This window comes from Urocampus carinirostris, chromosome 16, assembly GCF_059441175.1.
Source record: "Urocampus carinirostris isolate Australia breed hairy pipefish chromosome 16, RoL_Ucar_1.0, whole genome shotgun sequence".
Classification (NCBI taxonomy): Eukaryota; Metazoa; Chordata; class Actinopteri; order Syngnathiformes; family Syngnathidae; genus Urocampus; species Urocampus carinirostris.
The window spans coordinates 16237212-16249650 of NC_142364.1; the positions used below are offsets into that span (position 1 = coordinate 16237212).

Here is a 12439-nt window from a genome sequence, read left to right on the forward strand (position 1 = left end):
AATTAGGAATCCAAACAATGGGCCTTTGGCTTTCAACTCAAATCCCGCCTGATTGATTTCCTCCTTGTTTCGATTGTTTAATAAGGCGGTTTTCTGAGTACAGTGAGTGCGAAATATCACTTTTAATACACTCTATACACAGGATACTTTTTCTTAGACATCTTTTATTTAAACTTTAGCTGACTGTAACTCTTTTTCTGCTATACAGTTGTAGCGAATATGGGTGGTAAATCAAGTACTCTAACAAACAATTTATCGACCAATTGAATTAAAGAGCCAAGTTTAATTTTTTCAAAAACTCGTCTCGCTTTTTTGGAGCACCACATACGTTTTTAGATCATTATGTCTTGAAAACGGATGAAAAACCTTGTTTAGTTATATATATATATATATATATATATATATATATATATATATATACACACAGTATACTTTAATCAAGACACACACACACTCTTGGATTAATGGACTTTTACTCATCATCTCCTGAAGAAGCTTGAATAGAACACAAAACACTAATAAGAAAATAAACCAAAACGAACTAGAAGTTGAGAACTTAAACTGGCATCATTTGGATAGACAACCACGTTGGCTTGATTATTACGTTATTGTATTTTGATAGAATTTCCCCCTTTTATGTCACACCAATACCTAGCAACAACGAGATGGTCTGTGAAGTTGTGCTTCAACGAAGATGACGGCCTAGTCTTTATGTTCTCGGCTGTAGAGCGATGAGGAATCCTGTTAGGCCTGGTACGAGGACCACAGGATGCAGTGTCGAGGTTGACTGCTGCTGGCTTGAGGCTTTTCTGAGGTCGCTGGCTTAATCTAGCTTGGCTGCTGACTTGGCAAGGTTCTCTGGCTGCTTCTGGAGCTGAGACTTGATCAGGACCGGCCATGATTTTGGTCCAGTTCTTCTTGTTAGGATATGCCCTGTTGCCTTCTGGCTGGCCAAATTCCTTGCAAGGTGAGACGTGTACCAGCTTTTGGTTCTGGTCTCCTGGTAGGTGCAGACCCCCTGTGGTGGAGTTGTCACAGCAACCTTTGATGCGCAAATCCCCCTCCTCAACCTCACATTCCACCACTATCAGTCAAATAACATATCTATGTGATTGACTTAAAACACAGTATCACCTCACATGTTTTTACATTGTTTGATCAATTTCTGACATTGTAAAACAGAATTCTGACCAAATGTTGAATGTTCTACACAATAAATGACTTTAACAGTCACTGGCTATTAATAAGTAAATATTAATGGCAGTGAAAGTGTTAACGTGAAGGGACAAAGCTGAAATTTGACCCAAATTGTGTGTAGTCCTCATGAGACAACCTTTCCCTCACCGACTTACATTTCCCCTACTTCTCGAATTATTTATTTTAGGTTGTGAAATGTATGTCACTGTATTCCGTGACACTTAAAACCACAAAAAGTCTTGAATATGATTGTTTTCATTCACCTCTTGTGTCTGTACTGCTTAATATCAATTCCACTTAGGCTGAGCCCAATTATGTACACTGGACTGATGAATGCAGGTTTATGTTGTTATTATTGCAGTTTTTACATTTTTTTTCTCACAAGTTGTGAAAGAAAAACACAGTGTATTTCTAACATGTATCACTATTTATTGTATGCTGTCAATGTGAGTTTTGATCGCAAGCAGCTGGAAAAAAAAATAACTTGTGAGGCCAAAGCTAGCCTGGAAAACCGAACCAGGCATTTTGGCGTCAGTGCCTTTTATGAGTATCAATAGAGATGAAGACATACAAAGTACTACAATTTGTCCTATATTTCCCACCGATAAAAGTGGATCCAACAGTCAGGTGTGCACTGCCTGGGCTTGTTGTAGAACTGTCTGTACATCCATAAGTTCGATCTAGGGGGAATAAATGAAGTGTGTAAATCATATGACAGTGAAAAGTGAGTTGTACATAGCAGCCATTGATGCAGGTGACAATACAAAGCTCAACTTAGAGTGACTCTACTTGCTTGTCGCTGTTTTACATTAAAATGTAAATAAAATATTTTAACCTGAACGTGTCATTAATATATTTGTATTACCGTAAAATCCGGACGATAAGCCGCTACTTTTTCCCCCCAAACTTTCAACCCTGCGGCTTATTCAGTGAAGCGGCCAATTTATGTAAATTTTCTAACGGCCGCCAGCGGCGCTCGAGTACAAAAGGTAAAATTTAGACCGGTGGAATATATGCGCCGAGGAAGACTGCAACTTCTTAGCTTGTGCACAAATTAAATTAGCGTAGAAATATCCTCACCTTGCAAATTGCATAAAGAAAGGCACATGACGCAGCTTTCAAGCTAAATGCAATCGAGCAGTCCGATAAAGAAGGAAACAGAGCTACTGCACGTAAACGTAAACTAACGTGTTTTTGATAAAGGAAGCGTGGGACGACGTCTATATGACATAGTCTCTTTCCCATACTGGGGAAGACGACTTTGATGACGTTAGTTATATGGAGGAAGATGAGGACGGTTTACCGTGATTACTACAAGTACGGTATGTTTTTTTAATACAGCCGTTTACTGTGTCGCGAGCGTGTTGCTAGTAGCGTTTTGCTACCCTTCTCAGGCACGGTTTGGGATGAAAGTTATAATATTATTATTAAAGCTTTGAAAACTCGGTGTACCGTCTTTCTTTGTATATATGTGTAACCATGTATGATATGTATTTGCAACTGTAGATTTTTGTAATGTATTTGTTTTAGAAACTTATTCTGATATGTTTTGCATGGGCAAATGAGAAAGAAGGGGCGGGGCAAACGCGGGCTGACGGGAAGTGGAGTAAAGGTGAGACGTGTTTGTGGTCGCGGCCGACAATAGTGGATATATATTTTTCCCACCCTTACCTTTGGAAATATACACTTCTTTCCTTGGATTACTTTCAACGGGCACCGGACTCTGCAGGTCTGCATCAAACCTTAAGTACCGGTATCATTTTCTTTTCATTTTGCGGGCTGTAATTTTTGGACTGTGTTGGGTATGGGTTCATTTTGTGTTTGTGGTGCATTTTTGCAATGTGGGCGCATGCGGCTAATATACAGGTGCGGCTTGTGTATGTACAAAATCGGTTTTCCTCCCGAAATGTGGTGGGTGCGGCTTATAATCAGGTGCGCTATATAGTCCGGAATTTACGGTACTTGGTAACGTCACAATTTTTAACATTTTTGTATCCACCGTACCTGTGGAATCAAGCACCTATCGGGTTGCGCCGCATGGTCTCTCCCCCAGTCCTCCAGTGTCCCACATTTGGCGTCCCCTCGTACCCAGAAGCCATCGTAGAGCTGGGCCTTATCACTGTAGAACAACTTCCCCTTGCCGCTTTTCTTGCCGTCCTTCCAGGAACCTTCGTACCGGTTGCCATTTGCTTTGGGCAGACAGATGAGATTTAGAATTTGTAAGATTTGCTCATGTTCACTTTAGGATGTGCAGTGGAACCTCTAAAGCAGCCTGAGCAAACTGCAGCCTGTAGGCCACATATAGCCGATTAGGCTTTTGAATTAGCCCAGCTGAACGAAAATGCATTAGTAAAAATATCAAGTTAAAAAGTACTACCAATACTTTTTCTGTAACGCCCATATTTCCCACAATTGGGGCATGCTGAGACACATTCATACAACTGGAATTGATACCATCAAACAGTGTTCCCTCTAAGCTGCGCATGCGCAATTGCGCACCGCTCGCACATTCTCAGCGCACAAGAAAATCTAGCCAGCGCACAAAAATGAGGGCTCAAAATTACTTATTAAGAAGCGACTTAAGTCAAAGTTACAGTGCATGAAGGTAAAAATACACGGGTTCACCTGACGTTGTATCCTAAATGCGGTATTTTGAAGTCGAGTCGAAGTTAAACGAAGTTGAGTAAAGTTAGTAGAGAACCGGCTTCTTCGACTCGGCTCACTAAAAGGAACCGGCTCTTTCGGGTCCTAAACGGTTCTTCAGGTTGTTTTTGCTTCTTTAATCCCAACATGACCAAATATTATGTAAAATTATGCACAACATGACTTAAAGGAAGGGGTGAATAGAACAAAAAAGAAAAAAATACCAAAAGGAAAAAGTAATGAAAAGCTGAGAAAAAAAAGAAACAAAAGGAAGAGAAAAAAAGAAGGACAATTTTAGAAAAAAAGCCAGCAAAAAAGAAAAGAAAGAAATGTAGGAAGAAAGTAAATAGAGAACAAAAAGAAAAAGTAACAAAAAAGTAAAAAAAAACACAGAAAAAGGAAGAAAAAGTTTGTGTTGCATTCAAATAACTTCCAATTATATCAAGTGAATCTTGTTGCCAACATTGTACTTCCACAAAAAAATGTGATTAAGTACAGTTCTGTATCTTACAACCGACTAAATAAGCCCCCAAAAATGTTAATATTATGCGACAAAATATATCAGGAAATAAAAAGAAATGTATATCTTGTGAAAGAAATGTAAGAACAAACGACGTTTGTAGGCCGTACAACCTTTGCAATAGTACATGAGTCAATTCATTCAAAAGAGAAAAATCATTTTGCATTGCCGGAAACTCAGCAAAATGTAACTTGATGTCAAGTTTTTGGACCACACTTGGGATTATGGTTGCTCACTGTTGTTTCAAGCGTTGCTCACCGACTTTGTGTGAACGCTCTGACCCGTGGAAAATTAGAGGGAACATTGCCATCAAAGCTTCCCTTTACTTCCATTTTGACTCCATTATGGGTTAGGCCCTTCATTAATAATGAGTAGAGCCAAGTACAGTAAATGAAAAATGGACAGCGCACCATAAGATTGGAGAAATGACAGAGCGATCATGACGGTTATCAGCAGCTGCGATACACGTTACAAACAAACAAGTGCTAAAGAAATACTCATTATTTGATGACAGACAAGTAGCCCTTTAAAAACATTCAACAAGCTCATAAATCAGTGGTTCTTAATTGTTGATGAGAAAAGTCACCCGTCCAAGCACAAGCTTATTATCGACCTTGGTGACACAACAATTAAAACATATATTCTTAATAAACAGCTGCCCAGTAAAGTGTACATTACTCAAGCCCAACATTAAAACATTGTAAATATAACAGCTAATATTTTTCTATATTTTGCTGAGGTTTTGAGTTGTTCCTTGCCCGCATGTTGGTTTAAGATCAGGTAAATATGTATCGTATTTTCCGCACTATAAGGCGCACCTAAAAGTCTTAATTTTTTTCAAAAGCTGACCATGCGCCTTATAATACAGTGCGCCCTATATATGGATCAATATTAAGTCGCATAGTCTTGCAACTAATGCAAGCAGCCGCTGACTAGATTTTCCCCCGAACGCGAAGTAGTCTGCGGTGTATGCTGGGATTTATATACCGGCGTTCATTGGCTAACCAATGTGTCAATCATCATTTGAATCGATCACTATTGGCTAAAGTTATTCGGAGGTAAAGGGGGCGGATCCTTTTTATCATTTACAGGCTCGCATAGGCTAAAGGGGCAAAACAAACCCTGCAATTGGCCGAAAAAGATGTGTCAATCATCAGTTGAATCGATCACTATTGGCTAAAGTTATTCGGAGGTAAAGGGGGCGGATCCTTTTTATCATTTACAGGCTTGCATAGGCTAAAGGGACAAAACAAAGCCTGCAATTGGCCGAAAAAGATGAATGTGAATAGCATGTTGGGTAGAACTACGGCATAGAGTTAACAGTATTTTACTATTCTGTACTGTATTTGTAAATATTTTACTCTCCTGGATTTACTACACTCACGGATATAAGAGGACCATGGTTGCACATTATTATTGAACACAACGACTTCGGTGAGCTACTCCGGCTATATATTTTCCCAGTATCTTGTTTCAGAGTGATATCGATGTTTCTGTGATGGGTCTTTTTTTAAATTCAACTCAATTCCAAGTGTTTGTCGTCATATGCACAGTAAAGTTGCGAGCGAAAAAGAAAATAGAAACTAAGGAATGGTTGGCATTTCTTGAATCCCAAGACTTTAACCTTCCGAATGATGGAACGATGGATTTGAGTGACATCGTACAGACACCGCATCCGCACGTGTCTACGACACGTATTTGCTTCTTTGCAAGCTTTCGGAATGTTAAGGGGGTAATAAGTTGGACTGAATCATCTGACTGTTTTGTCCACGTTCCCATTGTAGCGCCTTATAATCCGGTGCGCCTTATGTATGGAAGATATAGGACCAAAAGCTATTTTTTGGGGGTGCGCCCTATAACCCGGTGCGCCCTATAGTGCGGAAAATACGGTAATTGTAATCCTGTGCAGTCCTTTGAGACATTTTTGTGATTAAGGGCTTTATAAATAAATTGGACTTGACTTGTTATTGTACTTATACTGTATACATTAACAAAAAAAAGTGTTGTGGTACAAAAATCAAATGTTATTATTTAGCACTCTATTAGTAGAAAAAAAAACATCATACATGTATTAAAAAAGCAATAGTATTTTAATATTAAACAAAAATACATGAACTATCTTAGAAACGTTTTTTTTTCAAATATTCACTAGTTGAGAAAGTTGCAATTTTTTTTATATACAATGAGCCTCGCCTAGCTAGCGGGAGCTGACATGACTGTCAGTCATCTTGCTGCTGCGGGTACCACAAAAAGCAAACATTCTAAAAAGTTGTGCAAAAAAAAAGAAGAAAAACAGTGCGGTTCGGTCACTGAGTCGCAGTAGTTTGTATTTTTCGTTGTGCTTTTTAGCTCTCATTTTCGGTTGTGCGACACAATACACTGACATTTATTCTTCAAATAATTTGCGCTGTCCCTTTAAACATAAAAACCTGAGCTTGCCATTTGCATTTGGAGTTTTTTCAGCCCATTTCATCAAATATAGTTCTTTAAAAAAGGGACATGACTTTCCTTTCATTTTACATTTTTCAAAAACAATTTCATGATTTGTATCGGATTGAGACATTATCAATCAATCAAATTAATCGTTTGCCAACCCCCTGCTTGCATGCATGGAGGTTGAGACAGCTTCCTCTTGATTTTATAAAGAAATAACAGGACTTTTTCTAAAAGGCATCTGTTTTGAGGTGTTTGTTAAGTTTTCAGCAGCGAATCAAGAGCTGTGTTACCGTAACGAAGGATTCCAAGACCATGCTCTTGGTCCTTCGACCACTCTCCCTCGTAGATGTCTCCATTGTCGAAGAGCATCCTTCCCCAACCGACGCGCTGGTCCTCCCTCCACTGGCCCTCATACACACAACGGCCATGGTACAAGTAGATGCCGTGTCCCTATTGGAAGGAAGAAAATGAGATAGGGGCAGGACCTGGCACACCATCTTCCCCCAGAGAGCGCCAACCAGGTGTGGAACTGGACAGACCTGTGCCTGATATCCCCAGACCTGGTTGTGATATCCCTGACCTTGCACTCCAATCCTCGAGGCCCCCATGTCCTGCCTGATTTTTGAGGCTTCCCTGCTCCAATACAGGTGATTCCAAACTCCTGCTAGCGTGCTGATACTTTGTATCACCTAAGACTAAGAGGTGAAAGCTCCAAAGTCATGCAGGACATGTAACCCTCGAGGACCTGAGTGTCCAGGTCCACTTTATACAGACTGCTTGGACAGTAGACTGGGTTAGGTCATTGCCATTGTCTTTCTGGTTGCATGTAATTTATGTGGTCTTCTATCTCACGTCCCAAGCACTTTTGTCTCAGTGTCTTATAATTTTTAAAACAAAAAATGTTGTTGTAAAAGGATAGTGGGATGTTTGGACGCGTTCTAAGGGATGGGCAGGGCACCTGTATGATGCGGCAGGGGTAAACCAGTGAAAGCTGTCGGGCCCTGCTGTTGAACAAAAGAGTTTCATCTGGAGGGACGAAAGCATGACCAACTTGGGTGCCGATGTGCCTAACTTGTTTGGGTGTTTGGGCATTTGGGTTGGCCATGGTCCAAAAATGTTTGTGTGTGTTTTTGCTATTTTTTTCCTTTCTTTCTTTTCTTTGTTATTGTATGTGTTTGTCTTGCTGTCGGTCACCCCTCTTGAGGAATATGACCAAGGTAGATAGATAGATAGTCTTATAATTTCAGTGTACCGAACCCTTGCCCACCCTTCCAGATCACGATAACTGCCTGACGAACCTTTGAATTTTTAGACTCACTAGAACACAGAGCCTTTGCCTGCATCTTGGACTGCAACTGTTGCCTCGCCACCTCACTTCATGTGTACTAAACCTTTTCTGAATAAAAGACGGTTTGCTATACTAACCAGTGTTTGTGTTTCCAAGCCAGCCCAAGTCGGTTCTTGAATGAACAAACTAGCACAGAGCCAAGGAGACAGTGTTTAAATAGTGACGAAAGAGGGTTGTAAAATGGGAAATCAGGACAAGTGGCCGCAGCTGTGAGGAAGACACCCAAAAGTAAGTCACCAAATGAGGTAAGGTTAAGAGAGATAGGAGAGAAAGAAAAATGTGATGTAGAGGGAACATGAAGAAAGGGCTGTATTTCTGAGCTTACAGACCAAAAAATCAAAAAAGACAGATTGAGATTTAGCAATAGGCAATAATTGGGTGACACCACCAAAGACTTTTATGTTGGCTCACAGTTTTTGTTATGGTTTAATTTTGCTTACTCATTTCTAACTTATTGCAAATAGAAAAAAAGATCTATACCAGCTAGACATGAAAACTGCCAAGCTTTGGTCTAATGTCTCTCAAGATAAATTCAGTTTTGTCTATTGTAAATCTGTTTTCCTGATTACTGAGGCAAATACTGACGGTCTATGACAATATTGTAAACCTACTGGATGGCTTGACTTAATGTTAGCTTGCTCATTCTATCACTTATTCTATCTTTTGGGCCGGATGTGTGCGCCGAATCAGAATACTTGGTCTCACTATCGCTCTCTGCCATGAGGCAAGAGAATTACGTGCCTCACTTTGCATCTCCAGATGCTCAGCACTGTTACACACTATATTTCAATAGTATAAAAATAAAACAATGTAGAAATTCAGCAATTTAAAAAAGAAGAATCATCAAGTTAAATGAGAAAGGACTTTGACACTGAATAAAGATAAAAATCTAATTTCCACGTTGACAGGTGAGTCACAGTCTCACCTGCCTCCCTTGACTGCACGTCACTGGAATAAAGTGCATTAAATAACACAAAATTTTGGGTTTGTATCAATTTCAATGACTCCAACTTGGCTATTGCACAAATTTCTACAGCGTCTGAAAAAATATCTTACGCACATGCTTCATCCCTTTTTTCCATTCTCCGCAGTACTGCTTTTCATACGTCTTGGTGTTGGGTAGAAGAATACTCAAAGTTCCAAATCCATCCTGTCTTCCCTTCTTCCACTCACCGTTGTAAATGGCGCCGGACGCCTTCCACACCTGAATCCCCCACCCTTCAACGTTAGCAAATAAGGTGAATCGGTATGATTTTTTCTTTTTTTTTTTTCTTTTTTGGTAATCGTGTGTCGAGCCTACCGTGCTTCTTGTCATTGAGCCACTCCCCTGTGTATTCATCTCCATTGATGGAGAACACAGTGGAACGCGGTCCACATTTTTTAGACTGATTTACCAAAGAAGCAGAACGTGACGGGTTCCGTCGAGCTGCTTTAAGGAACGGCATTCTGGCACAAAAAAAGAATAGTGAGTTTTAAGTTCACACTTTAGTAGACACTCTAAGTAAGGCGAGAAGACAATGGATTTTGAACTTGCAAGGAGGACCGGGAGAGAGGATCTCAGATAAGAAAATTCTCTCTTCCTAAAGTCCTCAATGAGCTCCCTTGTTATTAAATCTTCAAGGTTGTAAAAAAACAGATGAGACCTAAATTCAAGTCAAGTCGGGGGTTATGCATAGCCCTTAATCATAAGGAGTCTCAACCACAGACTGTCACGAATGCCATGGCGCCCAATTGGCCCCGCCCTTGTGGCGCCAGCTGCGGCTTGTTGACAGATTGGCTTCCCTTCTATTTAATCTCAAGGCTCTCACTCACGCGCAAGACGTGAGTTTAGACTCTGTCCGATTTCCTGCTTGTGTTTCCTGTCCGGTATTTTTCCCGTCTATTTTGTCCTGTTTAATATCGATCTCCAGTTTCGTTCCCGTCTAGTTTGTCCTGTTTAATTTCAAGATCCAGTTTTGATATCAATCCTGTCAGTCTTGTCCTGTCTGGTATCGACCCCATCTGTCCGATATCTGGTCGTGCTATTGGTATCGATTGTGAAAGGATGAATTTCATTCGGACTTTTACATTGGTGCTTTTTTTGCATTTGTGATTGTCATGAACAGGATCAGGACCCAAACGCGTGATGATTCTCACACAAGCCTTTTATTTTACGGGAAATGGGGAGTCATGCACGTTAGGCAGCAGTCTGGCGTGAAATGATAGGAAACCAGAGACCGACAAGATCAATACCAATTGCCCGAGTAGATATCGGACAGATGGGGTCGATACCAGACAGGACGGGACAGACAGAATTGATAATGAAACAGGATATCCAAAATAAACAAGACAAACTAGACTGGAACGAAAACTGGAAACCGATATTAAACAGGACAAAAATAAACGGGAACAATACTGGACAGGGAATACCAACAGGGAACAGGACCGAGAAAAAACCCACGTCTTGCGGGGCAGAGGTAGGTTGACGGACTGACAAACGGAGAGTAAAAACACTGAACTTAAATAGAAGGAAAGCCAATCTGTCAATGAGCCGCAGCTGGTGCCACACGGGCGGGGACAATTGGGCACCATGGCAACCGTGACAGTGATAGTGTTAAATGTTCACTGTTGTTTTCAAGCAATGTAACTTTAGTTAACACAACTATTTTTCTTACTTTAGTTTTTGTTATGGTTTAATTGTGCTTACTCATTTGTAACTTATAGCAAGTGGAAAAGAGATCTATACCAGCTATATGTGAATCAATGCTTATCTTTGGTCCAATGACTCCCAAAATAAATTCAGTTTTGTATCAAGGGTGTGGGAATCAAAGAACGGCAACATGATTGGTCGATAGCAACAAAGATGCAATTATCAAAAAAACGAGACAAAATGAGGCATCCCATGAAAACTCCTTTGCACTCAAACAATGATAAACCGAATAAATGTATAAGTAAGACGAAAATATTTCTTTGTATGTTCATATAAACATTTTCCTGGTTCAATGAAGGTCAAACAAAAAGTATATATACAAAAAAAAAGCAGGTTTCCATGCATACATCCAGTCAGCGAAAATTCATAAACAATAACAATATACATGAGAACAATTAAAGTTGCCTGTGAACAGAGACAGCCTGTTTTCTTGTTTTAGGGCAGTGTTTTTCACAAGAGTGACGTAAGACCTTGTCTAGTTCGCTTGCCAAATTTTCTCTTTGCAAAAAAAGCATGCCATTGATCAGTATCTTTCTTCCATTGATCAGCCGGGTAACTGTAACGTTCATCCATATTATTAGGTGGCAGTAGATAAATGTATTTGCTAATTCTCTGCTTATAAGGAGGTACACTTGTGCTTATGACAGGAAATGTATTATAACCTATTTTGTTTGAGGAAGTTGTTAAATATATTCCCCCAAAACATCAAACAGAGTAAAAATGCCACACCCAATTGCACATAAATTGGCCGATTTGGATTATTTTCTTATTTTACGAGGGGGGTGAATAAACGTTGGAACTAAATAAAAAAAATATTCCACTGGCAGTTGACTTTTGCTTCTTTCAAGTGATATGACTTTTTATAGTCGTAAAACATACTGCAAAATTATTTACCAAAATTGAAAAAAACGCATCACCTCCTGAGCCAAGGTGACCACAAATGATAAAGACAACTTCATACTTCATCCTGTCAATTTAGGCAACATGATAATTTGTGATTTATTTAAAAAAAAAAAAAAAGCATGGGATGGAGCTGGAAAATCATTATCAAATATTTTCGAAGGGCAGTTTGTTTAATGAAAAACATTTGCCTTGGCTCTAAAAAAAGGGTTGGGAAACACTGTTCTAGTCAAATACGATTCATCATCAATAATAGTGTATATGAGAACCATTGTAGTTGTAAGAAAACCGAGGAAACCCGTTTTTTTATTTTAGGAAAGTTGCATTCACGCACCAAAGCGTCAAGGATTTGAACATAAACTTCCAGAACAGGTAAATAAATAATACTGACATTTGTTATCCTCTCGGGTTCAATTTCTATCGATAGACCCCCCAGAAAAACACATTTTACCTTGATTAACTTTTCTCACAAAAATCTCTGCAATCGTGTTTGGTTCGGAGACTTTCCTTGTATCCCAGCAACAGAATCGCATTTGTAAATATATTCTTTTAGAATATATATATATTCATATAAATATACATAAATATGTGATTGAAGCCAAGTTAAGGTTTTATTGTCATGATTTTATTTACAGGTGAGAAAAATAATTTTATGATTCCGACGCGAGTTTCCTGCGGCGCAAGGGTCGCGCGCATGCGCCTCGCG

The 12439-nt window shown here is 39.6% G+C and overlaps 1 protein-coding gene across 1 annotated transcript; it reads right to left on the bottom strand.

Moving 5' to 3' along the window:
• Positions 1-579: 579 nt before the first annotated feature.
• On the bottom strand, positions 580-12225 carry LOC148350419 (MORN repeat-containing protein 3-like). The gene is made up of 6 exons (XM_088356038.1): positions 12185-12225; positions 9445-9590; positions 9205-9362; positions 7087-7246; positions 3202-3386; positions 580-1877 (listed from the first exon to the last, which is right to left on the bottom strand). Exons 2-6 carry the CDS (start codon positions 9587-9589, stop codon positions 1821-1823), a joined length of 705 nt encoding a protein of 234 aa, XP_088212164.1. The 5' UTR covers position 9590; positions 12185-12225; the 3' UTR covers positions 580-1820.
• Between the last annotated feature and the right edge of the window lie 214 nt (positions 12226-12439).